Source organism: Falco biarmicus, chromosome 12 (assembly GCF_023638135.1).
Source record: "Falco biarmicus isolate bFalBia1 chromosome 12, bFalBia1.pri, whole genome shotgun sequence".
Classification (NCBI taxonomy): Eukaryota; Metazoa; Chordata; class Aves; order Falconiformes; family Falconidae; genus Falco; species Falco biarmicus.
The window spans coordinates 27,715,091-27,738,927 of record NC_079299.1 but is presented as its reverse complement, the minus strand read 5'-3'; the positions used below and the strand labels follow the sequence as shown (position 1 = coordinate 27,738,927).

Sequence of the window (23,837 nt, the reverse complement as noted above, 5' to 3'; positions counted from 1 at the left end):
TTCGAAGATAAAAAAATTGTGTTCCCTAAAGAGATGCCTGCCTTCCCTCCCTCTGCATCCCCCCTCCCTCTGCATCCCCCCTCCCTCTGCATCCCCCCTCCCTCTGCATCCCCCCTCCCTCCATTTTTTTTTTCCAGCATGTGAGTATTTTCCAGTTAAATTTAACTTTAAAAGTTAGAAAGCCCTTTTCAAGGCAGGGAAATTCTTACAGTCCACAGACACTGTTAAGAGCAGTTAAGTAAATACATTTGCAGTGTATTTTTGTACAGACAAACAGTTTTGTGTAAAAGCTCAGGCAAAAAGATGCATTGCAGCTTTCATGGCATTATATTCACATTTTTATTAATTACATATAGGATGTGCTCAAGTAGTTTCAAAAAAATCATAGTATGTCACAAAACATTTATTAAAGCATAAACATGAAATGCGATTGGGTTTTGTTTGCACTGTAATTAAGATGATCAAAATACATTTTCATCATTTAAATAGTACTGTTAGTCTTGTATGATAGATTTGCTTGTTGCATTGAATTTTCATTAGAATACCCACTACTTAGGATTTTGTGTTTCTCTTCCATTTTTAACTCTCCTTTAGTCTTGTAGTGTACTGTTGCTCCTTTTCTTGTAGCCTGGTATTAACCAACATGCAAATTTTACCTCCCCTAACATACAGGCTGCAGGTAAATTTTCACTTCTACGATTTTTGCGTTTTAAATGGAGGAGAAGTAACATACCTAAACTTAGTTAACCTTTTATGTAGTCATATAGAACTTTACCCAGGAAGCCTCCCCCTTGAAATGAGTGGTGCCAGAGCAGGCTCCAGCTACGAAGCAAAAATCTGAAGTTCGTGTGCTTCACTTTTAATGTACATAAATGGCTTGCAATGTTTTCAGAAATGGAGCTTTTTCAATTCTTAGATTGCTGTGTTTTGACACTTCAGACCAGAACTGTAAGAGATTAAAATACACTCATTGATTCTTTTCTTTTTTCACAAGGCAATTGATTGAGTGGTGCATTTGAAAAAGAAATTAACTGTATCTTAGCTGTATCTTGATGAACAATTTTCTCATTAACATGTGATTATTTTTTATGTGGGGAAAATATTTAACTGCTAACTTCAATGTAGGTTTCTAGTATGTACGAAGTTTTAGATTAACCGTATAAATACCTTCCTAGGTATAGACCTTATTCCTCAAGTGAAGATAGAAGATTTAAAGCAAATGAAGGTAAGGACTGACACAAGCTTTTCAAGATGTGTTCCTAATTATTTGTTTTACGTAGCCAGGATTTTACCTGGTTAAAGTCAATACAACCACAGAAAAATTGATGCAGCTTCTCTTTTTGTAGGCTTATATAAAGCATTTAAAGAAACAGCAGAAAGAGCTGAATGCCTTAAAGAAGAAACATGCAAAGGTATGATCATTAAGAGCTCTCTGAGCAACACACTAATTGAAAGAAGTTGCAGTGCTCACTAGCACAGACAATTCCTAATTAAATGGTAGGGGAAGACAAAGGAGTAGTTGGACCACTAAGGCAGGCATGTGTGTTTTAAATGTACTGAAATACGCTCCAGTGAGAAAAATTCTCCCTTTCGCAACCCTTTGTATGTGTCCCTGAGTATCGGTGCGCATTTGTTTGACCCATATAAGCACCCAAAGCTCACCTTTTTCAGGTGATGATTTTATCTAGCTCCCTCTTGCATGAGATATTGACAGCAGTTTGGGGAAAAAAAAGGCAGTATCATAATGATGTGAAATGGTGCTGCTTTGAAGACAGGCACTGGAGAAACTGTAAAATTGCCCAAGAGAACTGGAATGTGTTACTGAAAAATGAAATGTCCTATTCCTCCTCACTTATGTGTATGTTAACCACTTTATAGTCAGCTTTTTGCTTGGTACTGTTGGCAGTGATATCCCAAATGCATGCAACGCTATCACAAATATACTTTACATTAGAAAATCACAGCCAGTTTTCTCCTGCCCTTTATCATTAGGAAACCATTACTCTTGTTACAGAAAGAGGCATAAGAACTGAAGAAAGTATCTTAAGTTCTGAATTTTGGCAATACATACAAATCCGTTCTGGGCTTTTGGGGCAGTTACTCCTTTGCTCTCTTTGATTGCAGATTTTATTGCAGATCTGATGTAATGCAGTTGCCTGGGCATTTTGAAGTTACATTTCAGACTCTTTACTGACTCAATGCAAAAGGGAAATGAGTGATTCCATTTTAGTGTTGTGTGCAAAGCCTATGCTAAAGAAAAAGTGTCTGTCATCCACACATCTGGACATGGACAGTTTCTAGACCTTCACAGGGTTGGTCTTTTAAGGGGGCTTCTTATTTTTAAACACTCCTTTCTCATTCATTGGACAACATTCAGCAGTTTGCTCTAGCAGCTTTTTGCAAATGAAAATGGTACCATGGTTACGTAGACAACACTCATACTCAATGACCTATGTCCCTGATATATGTGACCCACAGTAGTGTAAGGATATGTTAGCAAAGACTACGCTTGCTAATGTTAAAAAAAAATGATCCCTCTGTTCAGGCTTGCACTTGCTTCCCCTAATCTGAGGCAAAAATTGCCAGCCACAATCTGGAAATGCTGTGCACTCAGAAGGGTTTTCAGCATTAGCTCCAGCACAGCTATTTTAGGTCTGAGCAAGCCTGTGTTCCTGCTGGTCTTAAATACAGAGCTTAAGTCTGTCCTAACAAGAAGGTGCCTGTCTAGAGCATGCCTTGCTAAGGGCTCCAGTAAGGGCAGCTTCTTGAAATCAGAGAGGAGAGTCTGAGCAGAAAAGTGTGGCCGTAGTAGCTCACAGGTGATCTCAGGGAAGTACTTGGTGTACTCGTCTCTGTTTCTAATGCATTATCAGCTGGGGCTGAGCAGGAGGGCTGTGCAGTTAGTTATCCATGGTCAGCGTGAGGAAGCCTGTGTATTAAGCAGACTGAACTTAAAAGTTTCAGAAATAATTTGCTCTCCTTTAGCCATAGGCACTCCAGCAATCTGGAGGAATAAGTAAACAGGAGGGAATTGTTCATGTTTGAGGAAAGAAAAGTCCAATACTTTTCCATCTAAAGTTGGCCTTGGAAGATGCATTATGGAAAATTAATGCATGCAAGTGTGGGAGAGAGAGCCGGCTGAGAGGAAGGAGCTCTGATATAAGTGGTGTAGGAGCTAATCTGGCAGCCCTAGGCAGAGCTAGCTAAGGAAGACAACAGCAGAGTCCCTTTTACTGACAGCATCCACTCGGTGTAGAGAAGTACTAGCAGTTCCACTGGAATGCTGGCTGGCGGAGGTTGGTTGCTCTGTATGAAAACACATCGGTCTGTTTTGTCAGGGCATAGGACTGTTACATGTACCATGTTTCCAGATTAATACCAAAATTACCTGGTGCCAGGCTTTTTAGAATACAACACACGGTGTATTTTTTTGATGGTATCTTTCTTTTTATTTACTTCTGTTCAGTGTTTCAGCCATTTGGACAGCAGCCGTGATAACACTCTCCTAACATCCCTCTGCATGTTATCACTAATTTGTTTCTCCTAGATGATGTAGCTCCTTACAACTGTAATACCAAGTATACACACACATACAGAGACACATCACACGTTTTTGTTATTAACCTGTTTTTTCAAGAGAAGGATGTTTGGGCAGTTGGAGGTACAACCTTCACTGTACCTTTTTTCACTTTTGTGTAGGAAAAATACTAGTCTAAGTAGGGTAGAGATCATTAGATTGACAGAAAGGTCAGTGTTCTTAGTGTCATCATTACTAGGCAGCCAGTCTGTGACTGATGGAATTAAATTTGCCCATTCCCTGATGAGATTTGCGACTTGCAAAAAAATGCAGAATTTTGGAATTCACAAAGTCTATGAATAGTTGAGATTTCACTCAGGATTGAGAGTCATATAAATGGTATTTACATAATGCTCTGCAAAGGCAGGACAATACTTTTAAGGAAATCCTGAAGGATTTTAAGGGAATAATAGAGCAAATAGAAATTAAAGGCAGGGCAAATGGTAGTGAATACTGGAGAGTGTCAGTATTTCACAGCAAGTTTAGTTTCAGAGTCAGTGTGCAAGTATAGCTTCTCACTTCATAGAATAGTTTGGGTTGGATGGGACCTTTAAAGATCATCTAGTCCAACCCCCTTGCAATGAGCAGGGACATCTGCAACTCAGTCGGGTTGCTCAGAGCCCTGTCCAATTGGACTTTGAGTGGGACATCTACCACCTCTCTGGGAAACATGTGCCAGTGTTTCCACCACCTCATCATATAAAATTTCTTCCTTAGATCTGGTCAGAAGAACCAGTTCAGTTCTGCAACAGAGCTGTTGCCTCTAGTTTTTGAATGAAATTTTCTGCTTAGTTTGTGGCCTGGCTGTGAAGCAAGAGAGAGTTGGAGTGGGGAGAGTGAATATTCTCCAGGCTGGTTGAGTCTGAAAAGGCATGTCTGCATGAGTATGGCTGAGGGTAGCATTGTGCTGCTGTTGGGATTGCTGAAGAACAGGTGATGGCTCTTGTGAGGAAGGAACATGATCCAAACCTAAGCCAAATTACTTGTGTTGTGAACTAGTTTCACCTAACAGGGCATTCTGAATCTGCAATGAGACAGATCACTGGGAGAAAACAGTGTAGGTTTGCCAGAGATGCAAAGAATCTGGGACTTTTTTTTTTTTTAAAAAAAAAAAAAAAAAAAAAAGGTGGAGGGGTGGGGAAGCCAAGGAGTGGGAAGTTAACACAGGTTTCTTTGATGGTACTGTGAGAAATACAGTATTTTTAGGGGGGAAATATGTTGCAAGGATTGTATGTAAATCTTAGTTAACTCCTAGGGCAAATTCTTTGTCATCTGTTGGACAGTGAGCAAAGCTGGTTCTTTAGGCTAGGACAGAAAGAGGAATAAAATAAGTGTCCTTGTCAAGAAATGAATGAGCTTTCTCAAGAATCCTCACATCCACAAAGGGAATTTAGAAAAAAAAAAAAAAAAAAAAAGCTACTTACAAAGAAATGACTATCAGCATTATCTTATTACCTATGATTATTGAGGTGCCACAAGAATCAGTGGGATCTGAGAAGCTGGTACCAGAAAGACTGGGCCCCAGGGATTCTGTCTGCATGACAGATTTCATCATGGTCATGTTCTGTCACTTTAAAGTAAATTAGCAGCTGCTGCAAGGAGTTTGAAACTGCTAGCCCATGTATGGATTGTGTTCTTTTATTTCATCTAAAATACTGCCATTATTTAAGGGACAGTAAGGCAGTAGCAGCAAGATCTTCAAAGTAAACAAGCAACAAATATATTCTATGCTTCATAGGTCTGTTTAAAATCCAAACATATGAAATTACCTTTTTGACACTAGTAGACAGGACTGCCAACAAACAAAACAGTATTTTTGTAGTGGTGCTTATTTTGCAAGCTATCAACCTCGGACACTGTAGTATTCCTTTTGTTAGACTTTTGAAAAACAGTGGGAAATTAATATAGTAGTCACATTTTTAAAAAATTCCATATTACCAATAACATTCTTTTGAATCAGTCTGGTAACTTGTGCTTTTGATGATTTTAAAATAGTATGTCCAGCCACTTCTGCATATTGCAGGAATATTTTTCTTTAAACAATGCATGTATAAAAAAACCTACACTGGGCAGCTTTCGAAGTAAAGTATTTCCTGCCTACATTCCCTGAAGTAACTTTAATCTCCCACTGTGAATATTACTGTGCAACTGCAAAATGGCTGATATATCTGAGTGGTGTCCATTGGTATTTATCTTTTTTTTATCAAGGTAGCTGAGTACCATTTAGGTAAATGATCTGGGGTGGGATCTCAGGTAGATGGGCTATAAAGGCAAGGAGAGGTTGCATATATAAGAGTCTCAGACACTGATTTCATCTGTTAGCAGCCTGCTTCTGTGGGCTCTTACTGAATTTTAGTACTTTGCAGGGATGTCACGTAGGTTTTGTGCTTCTTTGGTTAGACAGAAGAGGAAGGATAGTGAGAGATTATCTTGATATATTCTCTAACAGTCAGCAGTACAAGAGGTGACAGAGGTATACGGTTCTAGCAGTTTCAGACAAGGCAGTGATAGTCACAAGTGACCCCTTAAGGAATGTAATACAGCCATAGACAGTAACCAGAATTGCATAATTACCACTCAAAAATAGAAATCCCAGAATTTATATCGGCACAGAATATATGTATAGTTTTAAATAAAGCCTAGTAAAAAAAGAACATTAAAAAAAAAAATCTCCATTTCACAATGCAAAAGCGACATTAAGTTCTGCAAGATGGATTGTTGATTTGGAACTGATAGTTTCTTTTTCTGGATTTCCTCATTTTTGTATTCTGTAATGAGACTCCTCCAGAGTTCAGTTTTCAGTTGTACACAGGAGTATTTGTGTTGCTTTCAGGAGATACCTAGCAGGAATAACAGTTTCTATCATAGGAACTCCCTTCCTCTTCTCTTCAATAGACTGAGTTGTGATTCCTGCACCCCCGGAACTGCATATGACACTCTTCTTTTTTTCCCATGGATAGTCTTGCTGTGATTAGTCTTTTTCTGACAGTTAGGTGGCCTTTCAGAACCCTGGCTGAACTGTGGCTTCAGTTTCTGATATAATCATTAAATGTAATTTGTGAATATGCTCATGCAAAAGGCATGTGAATTCAAACTGCAAATTCAATGGACTTGAGGAAATCCTGAGAGACCTAGCTGAGGAGGCTTTTATCTGCAAACATTCTGAATCAGTCTAGAACACGTTAACACCTGAAACTTTGCATCTGAAAACAAAATGTACAGAGGGTGTTTTAAGATGCTACAAAGCCACTCGTATTTCTTAGAATCTTGACAGAAGTTTGGGCTGCAGCATCTAGCTGCGATGAATTTTCCTTTGAGCATAGACAGAAAATCAAACTCACATCAGCTAACCCATTTTAGATAGTGTTCCAGGGGCTCAGGGGTATTTAATTGAAGGGACCTCTGGCAGGGAGCTGGCTCCTGGTACTCTTTGTGCCTTGCATGTGGAGGTTTTTAGTAGCCCATCTTCTTCTTCCAGCTGTGGTGGTAATGTGCACAGACAAATGCATGTTCCATGAACTGGGTGGGGAGGAGGACCAGGGAAGGAAATGAGGGGGATGTCATCCACAATATATCTGTTCTGGATACAAGACAGGGTTGTGCATGAGCACTAAGTAGTAGTAGAGGGGAGTCTGCAAAAGATAACAGTGTGTGTGTGACAGAGAGAAGGCTTAAATCATGGCTGTCCTGAGGGAAAAGCAGGGATTCTGGCTCTACATGTTGTGCCTTCCCAGATTATAGACGAGTGCCACACGAGTGGGCAGATGTCTCATGCTTTGCAATGTTTGCGCTTAGTCTTTTATAGCAAGAACTGTATTGTTCTGTTCATCTAGAGGAGAGTGGGTGATTTGAGACATGTTCTCAGTCACTTCACCTGGGGCTGGCTGGTACTGTCAAACTTACATCATTCTTTTCACAGTCCATATTTTTTCCTACCTGGTTAGTCAGTGTAAATACTCCCTGGTGAAGCTGGCATGTTTTAGTATTGATGGAGTCTATTTGTTTCCCCTTAAATCCTCTGTAAAACAGAAAATTCAGTTCCCTTCTCTAAATACAAAATTTGGAAGCTGTACGCTACGTGTTCCCCAGGGAAGTGCTTGGCAGATGTTGGAGTGCTTGGGTACAGCTCAGGGCTAGATTTTTAAGAGCATGACAGCATTTGTATTAATGTTTTGGTAAAATTGAACGTAAAAGTCTTTTAATTACTATTTTTAGAGAAAGAAACAGTGATAAGGCAAACACAGGTGTATAGGAAATAACAACAAAGAGCAGTAGAATAGCAAGGGTAGAATAAATGCAGAATGTGCTATGAAACAAAATAGTGATAAAGTTCTGGAAGAGGCCATGTTAATTAATGCAAGGCTTTTTGCCACAATTAGATAAAATGTGGAACAATTGAATATTAATAAAATAACGTAAATTAACAAACAATGTTTCCTATTGTAATGTAAATTCAATATTTAGTGCTCTCTGTGGTAGTTAAATATTTGCATCGTTATGAGCAGCTGTTCTGGTAAAAGAGAATGTGAAGACAAGTTCAGTAATGAAGTCTACATGTAGGCACTAAGTGTGTTGTTTCTGGTACAGTCTTGTAATGGAGAGGAGCTGTCTGTATGCTAGACCCAAATGTGTAAGATGCATTGGTAATTCATCTTTTCACATAGGAACAGTTTTTTCCTCCCCTTCCATAGATAACCATCTCTGCCACTCCACCGATGTAAGTCACATAACTATAGTAGTAATAGCAGGTTAGCATTGATGTGTAATACACCACAGGTAGCCCTGTATGTCCAGTTTATGAGCATATGCTGTACTGTTTGATGGGGTGGGGGTGGGGGGAAAACAGGGGGCAATGGTTACTTGCAGGTTACATGTGTAGTTGAAAGTTGTATTGCACAGCTTGCTGTCACTTGCAAAGGGAGGTGCTGTGCATCAAGGTGGAGTTTCTTGGTGATAAGATTGCTGCTGTCATTAGGGGTCACGGGCCAGATCTTCAGAATATCAGTTTTTGATAATTTGGGGTTTAGCTAATGTTTGGACTTGGAGCTATTTGATTTGCAGTGGCCAAGGGGCTAGCACTGTATTCTGTACGAGAAACATAGAGGAAAGGGGGGGCTGGGTTGAGTTTTGTTCTCCTCTGCGTTCAGAAACTTTGAACAATATGATCTGAGCTTGTAAAACTGATTTTTTACATTGGACTTAAATGGACATTTATTCAAAAAGATGTTTTTCCCCATCATTCTTTTGTTTTAAGGCATGTGATATCTTTTAAGGTCCACTACAGATTTTCACTTTTCAAACAAAGAAGAAATGTATTAGGGCTTATGGTGGAATATCTGGAACCTTTAATACTAGATGACTAACCAGATCAAATTCCATTGTCAAAGTTATCTGTTCGTACACTGATATTTTTACACTGTAAAAAACCTAAACATTAAAAATCCAGCAACCTAATTGTAAGGTCCTACTGTTTTCCAGGAGCACAGCGCTATGCAGAAGTTGCACTGCACACAAATTGACAAAATAGTGGCACAATATGATAAAGAAAAGGTATCATACGAGAAAATGTTAGAGAAGGCAATCAAGAAGAAGGGGTAAGATACTATTTTAAAATATTTTTTTTTTTTTAGACTTAAAATAGATTTTATGCTTTTCTGGTCTGGAATAAAACATTAATTAAAAGGTCATTCACATGAATGAATTGCAGCTTGAACCAGCATCCTACCTCAAACTGTGTGTGAGCTGCCTGAAGGCTCTAGCAATGGGCCACAAATGTTGTACTGACTTTGCCTTTCTCTAGTCTTCTACTATCAGGGTTTTAAAAGTAAAATGGAAGTTGCCTCAGACTTTTATTTCTGTGGTCTGACCTGCTCTCACCGCGTTCCCCAGGGAATGTCACTGTTGTGCTCAGTGAGAGCAAACTGAAGTCCTCAATAGCTCTCTCTAATGACCAGAAAGTAGCATCCATTTGATTTTGAAGAAGAAGCTGGCTTCTAAATTCTGAACATTTTAGAATAATACAGTTTTGCTGTGCTGTCAAGTTGAAATTTCTTCTTAACAAAAAAACCCTTCAGATCCTCAGCTGGAATAAATCAGTATTACTCCTTTGACTTGAGTAAAGCTGGTTTGGTTTTCACTTGCTGATGGCCTGGGACATTATCTGTGTGAATCTCTCAATTGTCCCAGAAAAGTTCCTGGAAGATACTGGTGAATAATAAAATGTCCCTCTCAGTCCTATTTGGAGTTACGTAGCAGGACCTGTTGTTGCCTTGCTGCTATTGTGTAACCAGGCAGCAGTTTCTCCTCTCCACTTTTCACCCTATGACTGGCATTTTATTGAGACAGCAGTTCATACTATAATACTGTGACTTAAAGCAGGAATTACTTTATTTAGCTCTGTATCAAGCTACGCTAATAGTTAGCCTTAATTTCATATTGTTGTCATCTGGCAACAACAATTGGCAGCCAACTTACTGCATACTGAACATAGATGCCTCTTGGCATTGGATTCTTCCACAAATACTTTTTGGTTTATAAATTACTTGGAATGGCAGTGGCTTTTGAGTGTCCATATTATAAACTTGCAATGGAACAGAAATAGGACTCTCAGCAGTAAACAAGGTAAGGAGAATTCTCCTCACTAAATTATGAAAAGCTCACAAACTCTTTATAAAGCTCACATTGGGTTTTTTTGTCCGAGAAAGGAGAACCGTAAGCACCCACATACTTCTAATCCAAGTAGTTCCTTCCAGATAAATACTACCCCAAACGGCGAGGCAACAACTACAGAACTAATTAATGTGGGTTTGATTCAATTTCCATTGAATATAACACAGCAGAAGGTTATTGGTATAGCTGGATTTATAATTACAGCCAGGGTGTTTACTACAGTGGCAGTGAACTAAGCCCTGGACATTGCACCGTAATTATTGTAGGGGGAGAAAGGCTTCCCCGTTCTCTGATATTTAAGAATTTCATATCAGAAAAGTAACAAACCAGTATTCCTGTTGGCCTGAGAAGAAGCCAGTGCCTCTGCCTGTCTGGACAAAACAGCCAGTGAAGGTCTGTCGGAAAGGTAAAGGTGGTAATGGCTGTCTCTGTGCAGTAAATAGTGGAAAGCACTGGGTAGCAATGCTTTCCAGAGTAACCAAGTATAAAAGCAGTTGATAATTTGATTCTCAGTTTGAGATCACTTCACTGGCTACTTGCAGTGTCTTTTCTTATTTTTTTTATAACACTTCTCACATGGATGTCAAAGCCTTTGTAGCAGTTTTAAATTATCATTTAAAAAAAAAAAAAAGTGGGAAATGACTACTCCAGAAGCTGATCCAATACACAGCCAAATATGGTTCCTCACCATGACTCCATACTTTGCCTGGACTCCAGAGTTCAGTCATCTGATAGCTCTTCCCTGTTACAAGAATAACTATTGGTATCTAATTAACAGCCAAATCAAATCCAGTATCAGCACAGACTTTTTGTGAAAACACTTTTAAATTCTGTATCAAAGTGTTTTAAGGGCTTCCTTCAGGGTCGTGTGTGCAGCCTGGAAAGCCCGTTCAGCAAGGTACTTGGCACATGCTTCTCTTCACCCCGAGTGTGCAGTGTATTTAAGGACATGCTTAAATAAAGTGAACACATTGGTTGAGACTTGAAGACTTCATTGAACTGCAGCGACCTGATGAATCCAGAGTCCTGCGTTCAGTGAGTACAGGACATGCTGCGTTTGCTTGGCTATCATTTTTGAACTTTTACAAGCAATAACATTTGTAAAAGAACATATAAAACGTGTTCTAAAGACATTCATATTGAAATTGTCAGATGCTTCTTGAAAAAATTATTTGATAGGTGTATAGAAGACTTTCTCTTCTGATGTTGTTGTGCAGTTTTTTGTGGTCCATTTCTACCACATGGTGTGACATTTGTCAACTGCATATTGTTCAGCAAAGTAGAAAATTTTTTTTAATCACATGCTAATTCACTGACAGATGGACAGGATTTTGCTCCCTGTGCTATTTCTGTTGTACACTTCAAATGTTTACAAATTTCAGAGAGGCTTATGGGGATATATATGCTCATGTTCTCACTCTGAAAAGGAGTTGAGGGCGTGTAAAGAACCTTCTGCTTTATCAGGACTGTCCATAAATACATGTGCGTATGTGTGTGAGCATGGACATGTGGCATGGGGTATTTGTTCCCAGCTGTGACTCGATGGTTTTAACCATAGACTATGCCACTGCAGTTGGGGACAATTCTCGTTCTGTCCAACCTGTCTGGAAGTTGCCTTGAGATACAATGAAGGCTGCATTTCCAGAGGAGGAGGAATCAGCTGGTGATTTTGATATGTGGGATTCTGGAAAGTCCAGTGATTGAACCAGTTAAACTAATTTGGGATAAAACATGTTTGATTCATTTAAGAAGCAGTCTCTTTCGTAGTGTATGACATATCGTATACGAATTATAGCCAGACTCTGATGGCAGAGGTAATAGTGGTCAGAACCTCTCTCTGTGCCTTTATATTACTTCCAAAGTGTCAAATGAGTGCTAGAAATCTCTACAAAAATGTCCTTGCTAATACTAGAAAATAGATGACTAGATCTTCTGGTGGCCCTTGAGAACACAAGACACATCACACTACTGTTTTCAGTAAGGGCTTTCCTGGTTCTGTTTGATGATAAAATTTGCTGCTAATTTCCATAAGTTTAGCAGTAGTTTGATATTAAAATAGGATTTAAATTTGCTAAGAGTTTCATAAATCTCCTTTTCTAGAGCAAACATGGATTAATTTTACTGCAGTCAAGCAATAACCATTCTGATTAGGGCAAGCTCCAGATGACAAAATGAATGTGGCTCCATCCACTCAGTGGCATTACGACATTCTACATCAGCAGATGATCTGTCACAAAAATATTACAGTAATGTTAAAATAGACTCCTTGCAATATATTGTATTATTCCAGACAAAAAAAACCCAGAAACTTGAAATGTGTGAATTTGTATTCTGTTGTAAAAAAACCCTTCACTGCAAAAAAGGGAACAAGAACATTGGTAAAGGCTGAGCTTGTCAGCCTTCAAAAATGTATTGACTTTGGCGAGACAGTAATTGAAATTCCTGTTGTAGCTGCAATGGAACACTTTTTCTGTACATCCGTCCCACCTAGTGCGCAGCCCAGGTAACGGCTTAGTGAAGGAAAGTCTGTGGGCGAGTGGTAGATGTCATCCATCTGCTAACCCCCAAGGCACATCAGAGGAGCTTAAGCATGGGCCCTCTGCAGGCGTTTTGCCAGCATGATCCTTCAAATCATCCGCTCCTCCAGCACTAAACAAGCTTTGCAACTTGCATTCAACACCATTAACTTCTCAGATGCAAAGGCTGTGCTGTATTCAGCTTGTTGCAGGACTGAGGGCTGTCGTCAAGATTTGTTTCTTCCCAAGTCATAGGAGGCATCTAATGGCTTGGATTCATCCACATGGGTTGGTGTGGTCTGCAAGGGGAATGAGGCCCCTTCTTCGCAACCTGTTCACTTCTGTTTTCTCACAGAGGGGCACTTTCAATAGCCATTCAAATGTAGTATGCCCAAATTGCTCTGTGAGGTGGTTATTCAAACGTCTTAGGTTTCCTTGCCTCAAACTAAAAAAAAAAAAAAAAAAAAAGAGGGCAAAAAATTACTTTTAAAATGGAGTGTAAAATCACAGCAAGGCAGTGAATGTGCATGGAAGTTTTCGGGCAGAAACTGGTTTCTCTTGGCTAGGTATTTTAAGCCTGGAAAAGGAATCAAGTGCCATAAATGGAGATGCCTGACATATCCTCAGCAACAGAATAATTGCTGGGCCAATCTAGAATTAATTGTGTGGTGTTTGAATTGAATGATCATTAATCCAACAATATTTTGTAAGTTGTGAATAAATTGCCGGAAGAAATAATTTCGTTCCAATATGCTGCAGCACTTCAATTTTGATTAACATTTTAATTAGTAAAAGCTGACTGAATGGGAAGATGTTTAACTTGTGGCACACATCTGCAATTTTCCTTTTTTTAGAGGAAGTAATTGTCTTGAATTGAAGAAAGAAACGGAAATTAAAATTCAGACACTAACATCAGATCACAAATCTAAGGTAAGCAAACAGCCAATTTTAACACATGCGACATCTGAAAGATTTTGAGACTCAAGTGGTAGTTAATTTTTTTGGAAACACATGAATGATTTTCAGCAATAATAACATGTTGAAAAGAATGGGAGTAATTGAGTGTCTAAAAGTGTTTCTTAAAAAAATCTTAAAAGCAACGTCAATTTCCTGCCCTTTTAGAATTTTTGAAGAAAGTGCAATATTCACATGCCTCATGAAAACTGGTCATTTGTGTTGGTTCTAGCTAAGCAAAGAGAATATGTGATATATGAAATTTGGATGCTAAGTAATTCCCAAAATAGATACATAAAGAAGTTTCTTTTTCATTTTCCATCATTGTCACCATGGACAACACTTGCTAGTATGTCTCTTAGGGGAGGAGTCGTCCAAGTTGCTCTTGAATCGAGTGACTCTCGTTTCTAATATTTTTCAGTCCGTTACTTATTTGCATTGTTTTCTCCAAGGTGCTGGAGAAGAAAAGTCTTCTGAGACTCAACCTCAGTTCATTTGAAAAAGCTGTTCACCGCCTGCAATTCATGGCTCACACTGAGTTGCTTTTCGAGCTGCTTCCTCTGTACTTCTATACCACTACTATGCTCACTGACTTCCTATTCCCTTTGCAAGTTTTATCTACCACCCGTTAACATGCTTTCAGGTTTCTGAAAGATCTAGACTAGAGGGTGGCAGGTATACTAGAAGGCTCATTCATGTACAAAATGATCTGGAGGGAGAAGAGTACAGGAGACTGACCACGGTACAGCAGTTACTGTAAAAGCTGAAACCTGTGAAAAGAATCAGACAAGTAGAGAAAATACACACAAAAGCAGCCACATCTTTGAGCCTAGAATAAGTTAATTTTATTTTTTTCTTCTCCTAATTGTATACTTTGTTTTTATTATTTTATGTGGAGAAGATCTTGGTTTTCTAAGCAAGGTTTCTTCCTTGTTGCTGCTTACTCAGCCAAAGATGTAGGACAAACCCCAGCAATCAAGCCTAGTGTAGTCTCTCATCTCCCCATCTCCTTCGCCTATGAGAATCTTAGAATGGTTTGGGTTGGAAGGGACCTTAAAGATCATCTAGTGTGCGCTCCCCTGCCACTTCGACTGGACCAGGCTGCTCCCAGCCCCATCCAGCCTGGCCTTGAACGCTGCCAGGGATGGGGCAGCCACAGCTTCTCTGGGCAGCCTGTGCCAGTGCCTCGCCACCCTCACAGTAAGGAAGTTCTGCCTAATATCTAGCCTAAATCTATGCTCTTTTAGTTTAAAACCATTACCCCTTGTCCTGTTACTTCGGGCCCTACTAATATATATTAATACATTATAAATATAAATAAATTATAACTATTATAAGTATTAAATTAAGTATTATATAAAAGTCCAGAACCGTTTTCTTAAAAAAAACCAAATTTATTGACAACTTAAAAAAAAAAAGAAAGAAAGAAAATTTATTCATTAGTGAAATAAACTCTGAGGAGCGTTAGCTCCCAGTCATCCAAACATAAGCTCCAAACGCATTTGAAGTTATATGGTGTAGAAAAATTTTCACTGTGATCCCTGCTTCTCACCTGTGTCACTTACAGTCTGGAGTTAAGAGTTGTGATTTGTACACAAGAGACATCGGAGCATTCATTAATCTTCCAAATCCAATAAATGTGACTCATGTTTTCCCTTTCCACAAATACATTTCTGAGTTCTGCTCCTTTTAAAATCCTGCGTGCAAACTGGTTCCCTTCAGTTTAATCCATACCTGCAATAATGGTTGATTTTTGTCCACTCCCATGTCTGGTTTTAGGATGACATTTTCCAAGGAGCCTTAAATGTAAGCTCCTTTGAAATGCCAAGCTTCTGTGTATTGCATAATTCACAAAGAACTCCTCTGCAAGTCATCTGCTTTGGTGCTTTTCTCTAGGTCAGTGATTTTCAATGTCTTGCTCACCGTGGTTCCACCAGCATTGTCCAGATCATGTGCTGATTTTAGCACTTTCACAGACTGACTTCCTTTTCAATTGCCACGTGTGGGCCCTTGAATTATTCCTGGAGACTGTTCAACGGTTTGCAAGTAACAGGTTGGAAAACAGTGCTTTAGACCCATAGGGAAATTAACTTTTGTCCTAGATGAAGCTATGTGCAATTAAATTAGATTACATTCTGAGACATGAATGCATTACACTGATATAGTGGGAGTTTGATTAATTAACAGTTGTTGAGCATTTCTCAGTATTTGGCCCACTAATTTTGAGATCAGATTGTACCATAATTCAGTTTTAATTACAGCTCATGTCCTCCAGTGCAACTGTGTGTCGCAATGTGCATGTATATCTTCAGTACCAAAGAGACCTTTTCATCTACGGAAGTCTTCCTGTCATGAGGAAACATCCAGCCCAAGTTTGGCATAAGATACTTAAATTAGATCTGAATGTCCCAATGTGTACATCACACACAATTAACCTAGCAGATGCAAATTACTCCCCTGCATTAAAAAAGTAGGTCCCTCTATCAAGCAGGCAGAGGATGAAAAGAAAAAAGGAAAGAGTACTTCAAAGATTATTCCTGCTTGAATTTGATGACTAAACAAACATCTTGAATATATGCTGCGTGAAAGAAAGTTCCTTATCAAGATTTTAATTAGTCTCTTAGGCCCAGTGTAGAAACAGATGAAAGGACAGGATTGCAAACACGGTCTGTAGAACAGGAAAGAGAGAAGATAGCTAATGGTTATTTTTCTTATCCTTTTGGATAGGCAAATCTACCTTACTAGTGAAAAGTAGGACAAGAGCACAGCCCAGTGCAAATGAAATAGTCATTTTAACTATGATGCTAATAAACGGGAGAAAAGCAGGGATGTACACTGAATTTACTACATCGGAACTTTGAAGTGTATCACAGATCTGCAGCAAAATTTGATTTCAGTTGTTTTGATGGTCATGACTTCTAAGGTCTGCTGAATCTGAGCCAAATTGCATGTTTCAAGTCTTCTAACTGGTGTTTGGCAAATCCCTTACATCCTTCTCATCAGGTTATAACTTGCTCTATCTGAAATGAGACTTTCAGCCTGCAGGATGTTTAAGAAATCATCCCTTTCTTTCCCACCCCTAGAGAAAAACATGTTTTACAAGGAGCTGTACCTGCTTCTTAGACTGCATGCTGATTTTGAAATTAGTAGCACACCACTAGCACATCTGTCGATGAACATGGGCAGGTTTTTTTATGATTGTTACTCCCTATCTTCTCAGATTAAATACTTAAAAGTACTGCTGTGCTTAAGTCTCCTTGTAGATTTCTTCTTTGGGAGTTGGAATCAGTGATCCTTATGGGTCCCTTCCAACTCGAGATATTCTATGATTCTTTGGTATGAGCGTACCTGAGACTCAGGATTCTTGCTTTTGTGTTCCTCTGTAGTGTATAACGTTAACTTTTAAAAACAATGATCACATTATTAATTTGCAGCAGGCCCTTGAGTCTGCATTTGTTTGGGCTTTGTAAATGCTTTTTGCAGTTAAGTCACAAAATACTTTCACCATGGCTGCCACTATTTATACATTTATTTGTTTCACTGGTTGGTGAGGTCACAATTCTTTTTACACAAAGGTTGTTTTGCATTTCCTGTACAGCGTAAGGAGGATTTAAATAAAATCAAACTCTTCTTTTTGTTTACTAGAATGCCTGCCTGTCCTTTTACGGCAATGTAAAATGCTCTTATTGTGACTAGGAATCGGATCTAATGGTAATATCCCCTGCACTTTTTAATACTTCAAATTAGTCTGAAACCCAGTCGTAACTGGAAGAATGTATGGAAGAGCTGCACAGCAGCAAGCAGTGGAGGAGGATACTTGGCCAGCTCTGTCACAGTTCCCACTACAATTTTATGGTGTCGGAAGGGTGGCAGAGCCCAGTCAGAGCATTCTCTGCAGGAAGGCAATTTGAATCTCCAGTCTGTGTAAGGGTTGGTCTCTGTGCCAAGATGTGTGGTACACAGGTGTGATGCACTGCTGGCTCTGCCTGCTTCCTGGGTCACATAATAGTACTTGTCTTTTTAAAATAGGAATACTTTCTGACATTCTGACCATAGACGTTGTCTGAGTTTGTGGTCCTTCTGCTGCTGTGATCCCAATTACACGCAGTTACTCAGGACTTTAGATCTACCTGTACCCCAAATCATGGATGAAGCTGACTCCATCAGGAAGCTCTGCATTGAAAATAAATAAATAAGGAGTGGGTTTTCCCACGAACTTCAGCTATGACTTTTATCTCCCCTGAAGTCCACTCTAGGTCTCCCTTGGGGCTGGTAAGCTAAGTGAGGTCACTGTTGAGAGGAGATTCATACAGCCTAACTGAAGTGTCTAGGTTCTTGAGGCCCAGTAGACATCAGAGACATCTCCATTTAGGTGTGATAAATCCTGCCTTGAAACTGCCCAACTTCTCGCATCGGCAACACAAGGAGCTTGGACTAAACTTGGTCCTAACTTAAGTGCCTTAGGTGGGTGCCAGAGGTGAACTGGAGTGTCTGCCCCTCAACCTTTCAAAAACTTCATCTGAAAAATAAGTCTGTCTTCTTACCAACACCAGGCATTTATTTTGACCCATTTTAAAACTGAATCCTCCTGGTTTTCTGGCCTCGAAGGCAGTACTGCCTTAGGAACATCTTATTAAAATAGTACTCCCGCTAACTGCTCTGCATGCTTCAGTGTATTATCACTTCATAGCTGATAGGCTCTGGGTTGGTAGTGCACTTGCCCACACGCACAGAAATGAGCATGGCTCATGTTGCTGGGCATACACTCACTCTTAAACACCCTGATGAATTAGGCCTATATTAGTCGTAGCGATCTCCTGCCTCAAAATGCCTCCGTTGTTTTCTGACAGGGGCAGAAAACTCCAGGTATCTCTGTCAGCTGCTTCTGCCTCCTATGGGATCTGTTTAGATATGGGATCACAATGTAGCTATAGTTAAATGCGAGTCTGGCTTTCGGATACTGATGGTCACCCTGATCTGTTACAAAATTACTCCTTTTTTTCTTGTTCTGTTAGGAGCCCAGCTTTATTGCACAACATGAGCTTTGTGTAGGAGGGCCTTCAGGAGCCGCTCCAGGGCAGAACGGAGACCGGGGCTGTTAAGGTCCCCTCTTCTCTTGCCACCATCAGTATGTGCGGGAGGGTCTGTTCCATGTTGTGCAGAGCCACATATGGGCCCACACCTAAAATACTGGCGTCAGTCATTTACTGAGCAATGTGGGGGCAATTTTTGATTTGAGGAATTAAGGTTTAGCTTTCATAGAGGATGACCCAGATGCTATTAGTTACCATAGTAGCAGTTGAAATTACTACCTGAAAATAGGTTTATTGTGAGGCGTGTTTTGTGTACCATTTATGGAAAAGTAGAATAGCTTGTCAAAATACCCAAAGATAATTATTAAAGGATAATAAAATATATTTTTCTATTAGCTTATTTTCAAAATCATTAAGTGCAATATATTATTACAATAACAACTCTGGTGATTTAGACTTCCTCATATTGTCTCTTGGGAACGTTCCAAAACTTAAATCTCATTATTCTTGTGAGTCTTAAGAGATAAGCAAGAGAAAAATACTTGTCAGATTCCCTGCTGACTTAATGAATATAAAACAAAGATACAGAACCCATCCTCAGATTCAGGTTGTATTGAATACAGGATTTCTCTGTAAACTGACTGTGTTTATAAAACTGTCTCCACAAAATCGAAGACTGTATTTAAGCCCTCAGAGAAATCCCACTCGCTAGGTTTTTTCGATTGTTAATTTCAGTGTTTTTAATACATTTATTTTTTTCTTGGCAACCAAAAATATGAAACCGTTTTATTATGAACTCAGTGTTAGAGAAGGTTTTAAAATAACAGTAGTACAGTCAAGAGCATAAATGCAGCTAATTTATTCAGGGCACTTTAGATAATACAGTCCTAATAGTAGGGGTTGGTTTACATCTGTTTTTGCAATCCATGGTAGTGTCCTCAGTGGCTTTGTTACTCTATGAAGCAAATTCATTTGTGTAATTTCATTTTTCACAGTTTAGCTGCATTCGTTGTAACCTTTTTTATGATTGTCTTTGCAACATCTTCAGCAGCAGTAATAGTTGATTTCCTAGCCTATCTGAGAACCTCTAGCAAAGCTGCTGTTACCTCTCTACAGGTCAAAGAGATTGTGGCACAGCACACGAAAGAGTGGTCTGAGATGATCAATACACACAGTGCCGAAGAGCAAGAAATCCGTGATTTACACTTGAACCAACAGTGTGAACTACTGAAGAAGCTGCTGATTAACGTGCATGAACAACAAACTCAGCAGCTAAAATTTTCACATGACAGGTGAGCAGGGCAGCGCTGCCTGACGATGAGGACTTGGTTTATGTCTGCTTTCTATGTTTTAGTTTCTTGTGTTGATAGCTCCTGTACTGCTGTCAAAGATACTGGGCTGTATGCATGATAGCAGTGAAAGAAGTGATCATACAAGATTTAGATGGATGCAGGAACAGGCTGCTTAGCTGGCTTAGATAATTGGAACTTCATTAGAGGCAGCAGATGCGGTGAAGCAGTGGTAGTTTGCATCAGCTGTGGGTATGCTTAGACTTTACCCAGGAGCTGCCATTCAGAGGCTGGAAATGGAAGTATCAGATATGGAAATACCCTTTGGAGCCGCTAGCAGTTGCGGACTCATATTTATTGCACTAGTAATTATAAGAAAGATCCATGAAAAGTGAGATCATAAAAACAATGGGTAGCAGGATAAACTACATTAGACTGGTACATTATCTTCATGCAATATCCTGTCCTAATCACTGGCAATACAGAAGATATTGCATGACACTATTGTTGCTTTTTTAATTAACCATCCTGCCCATTTGAAATTAAATGAAATTAAATACACATCATACTCTCAGTGTTAAAAATGATAGTAAGTAGAGGAATAATTTTTTAATGCTGTGATCTATTATGCAAAGCAGCCTAAAAGCATATGAATGCAAAATGTGTGTGTACATACATACATATATATTCATACATATATATATTCATAAGTAATTGTCTTCAGCATCTTTCACATAAAAAGTATGTGGGAAAATGAATAAATAAATCACATTTGAAGAGGGAATTGAAATGATTTTTGAAATTCCTGAGTAAAAAAATCGAGCTTATCTTTGCATCAGAGAGAACACATGCTGCGACCTGCAAGCTTTCCATCCAACAGAGAATTGTCCCAGCAAAAGGCTTTTAGTGAGCTCATCTTTATGTTAATCTCTGTGTTAACCCATCTATTCAAGCTGTCCTGCAATACATACCCAGTCAAAACTGAAGTCCAGAAATTGTTAAATTATAATACAAATGCATCATGCAAAAGATAGTAGCCAGAGGAAGGTGCAATACTTGGTAATGTATCTGTAAATCATACCTGGCTGCATCAGCCAAGAGAGATCACATCACTTCTTTTTTTTTTGAGTGTGTCCCGTTTTCTATCCTATTTGAAATTCACTACAATGCTTAGAAGATAATCTACTAATATATAGCCTGGAAAGTAAGGTGTTTTTTTTCTTTTCCATACATATTGCCTTATTCTCTTAACTTGTGAAAGGCTGCCACTGTAGGCAGCTATTATATCTACAGTAGGGCAAAGTTTAAATTTTTTTAAAAGCTTTTTCTCTCATCGTTTTTGTCTTTGGTTTAGAATTTCTGTGTATCTGTTTAAAGAGTCATATATAGTTTCTTGTAACTAGTTCTTGTATTCTTAGTAATGGATCTTGTTCTCTTACTAGAAATGATTTGTGTTTAGTCCATGTATTGTTCTATTTTCAGAGCTACTGAGAACCAGACCTAAAAATCTACATCCTGATAAATACTGAGAACTTTTTTCTTCTCAGCTATCGCAGTAGTTATAACCTTCAAAATTCTTTCTGCTTTATTCATTGTGATTCAGTGTGTTTCTTCTTATTTGGGAATTTTTGTGTAACCCCTAAATGTGCAAAATGGGGACTTTCCTGTTTAAAACAATTTAAGACTGTGTCTGAATCTGTGAATATTTCAGAAGAATTTGGAATGTGAAATATTGAAATGTGAATAATAATTCCCCAAAGAGACTTTACACTTAATAATTGATAAACTTTTTTTTTAATAGAATATATTGTGTGTAGGTATAGATATGCATTTATCTGTATAGATGTATGTAACAGCCAAGAGACGACTCGGGTAACCATAGGGCAAAAAGGATCTGTCTGAGAGCAGCATGGGAGGTGGACCATGCTCTCATCATGCTGTTCTCACCGCTTCCCTGTCTGCGGGCTGAGGTAATGAGTTAGCTATCACAACAGAGGACACGGAGCTAGTGGGAAAGATCAGTAAGTTAAAATGATATAGTTATCTGCTGTAGGGTAGACATTTCCCTCCATGTGCAGTACAAAAAGCAATTACAGTTTGTGCTTTGAGCTCATTTAAAAACAAAGCAAAAGACAGCAGATAGATACTATTAAAAATCTGAAGCTTTATTGAAGTCTGAGGGTGCTGTGCCCCCTGCTTCCCCAGACTGGGTTAGCTTTACTGACTGGGATGTAGTAAGCTTGAAGCATTTCAGAAACTGGGGACATGAAGCTGTTCTTTGCAAGCATTATGTACTCCAGATAAAATAACATGAAAGAGAAAGAAAAATCATTTGTGGTGTTCGGTTTTTTTTTTTTTAAATAGAAGAAGAGATTTCTAGTCATTCAAACAATACTGGTGACATAACATGTTAATGCACTTTAATGGAATCTAAATATATGTATAAATTCCAAAGATAGACTGAGATGCTTAAAGATAAGTATCCCTTTAAAAGGCATGTTTGTATAAATGTCGGAGTCGCAGTCAATGTGACACAGTAGGTGGTCAGCAGTTAAATCTTGCAGTTCATGTGCCAAGTTTTTCAGAATCCTTTTTTTTTTTTTCTTTACCATCCTGGCTTATCTACTACTTCCAGTTAACTGTGGCTACAGGCATCAGCACCACTCGGTGAGCCGGGGGGTGTTCTGCAGGGGCCAGGCAGTTGGGCAGTGGACTGACCTTAGAACTTTGGCCTTGTCTGTAAGAAGTGCTGTTTTAGAAACAAGGAGCAATCCCTACAGTTGTTTCTGGACGATTTTAAAAGGAAGATAATATTTTTCATTTCTTCTGTTAATAATACCTTTTACCCTTGGAAGCAGTGAAAACCCAACACACCCAGCAGGACCCCTCAGCAGTGCACCTCAGAGCTAGGTTATAGCTGGCAAAATAGGGAAACTGGTGCATCTCGATGTGTTGGCTCTTTCAGCCGTATCCATGGCCAGCGCCTCATTCTGAAATCATCGGTGATGCACAGGAGTCCTGTAATCCGCTTAACTTCTTTCACTCTAAAATTATATCTGATGCAAATATGCTAAATCATTTTGAACACCTACACTTTTTTCATATACTTGAGCACAGTAATAAAAAAAAATTATTTCAGTACTGCTCTTAACTTAGTGTGCTTGAAAATTACTTCAAATTCAGTATAGAAAACAAAAGCTTTTATTTGGAGGCAGGACTGATGGAATGAAATGTACTCCCAATGCAAGATTTTTTTAGAACCCAATCTAATTTTTGCTGTGACACCACCACTTCTGAATCTGTATTCAGGAAATGATTCACCTTATGAACTCTTGGAGGAAAAAAAAAAGCACTGCATTTCTTTTGTAAAAATTTTAAACTATGGAAAATTGTAAGTCCTCGTGCTACTTAATGATTAATGTCTTTTAGAGATGAAAGCAAGCTAAAAAAGATTCAACAACAACATTTCATTAAGCGCTCTGTTCTGTGCCACACTCCTGTGCATACAAAATACTTAGAATTTGGGGTTAATTAGTACAATAATTGTTTAGCAGTCTAGTTGCTGTCCAGAAAAAGAGACTAAGGCACTGCCCTGGCTTGCGATGGGTAACTTTTAGACGCTTATGCACTACTGGGGATTTTACAATCCGTTATTTGCTGTCTAATTTCCGTATATAATTCCTGCTTAAATAAGCACTTAAGATCAAGAGCTGCAAGTGCTGGAATGCCAAGCAGGCAGAAAGCAAGAGCTAGCCTTCAGGGACAGCCTTTTGGAGCCTGGCTGGCTTACTCAGAGTGA

The 23,837-nt window shown here is 39.0% G+C and overlaps 1 protein-coding gene across 7 annotated transcripts in view; it reads left to right on the top strand.

The window, feature by feature from the left end:
* The window catches only part of PLCB4 (phospholipase C beta 4), a 208,953-nt gene that overhangs the window by 175,186 nt on the left and 9,930 nt on the right, over positions 1–23,837 (top strand). For all 7 annotated transcript variants that reach the window (XM_056357323.1, XM_056357317.1, XM_056357322.1 and 4 more), the window contains 5 exons: positions 1,176–1,225; positions 1,347–1,412; positions 9,056–9,171; positions 13,617–13,692; positions 19,866–20,041. In XM_056357323.1, coding sequence (XP_056213298.1) covers positions 1,176–1,225; positions 1,347–1,412; positions 9,056–9,171; positions 13,617–13,692; positions 19,866–20,041 — 484 coding nt within the window. The remainder of the gene's footprint in view (positions 1–1,175; positions 1,226–1,346; positions 1,413–9,055; positions 9,172–13,616; positions 13,693–19,865; positions 20,042–23,837) is intronic.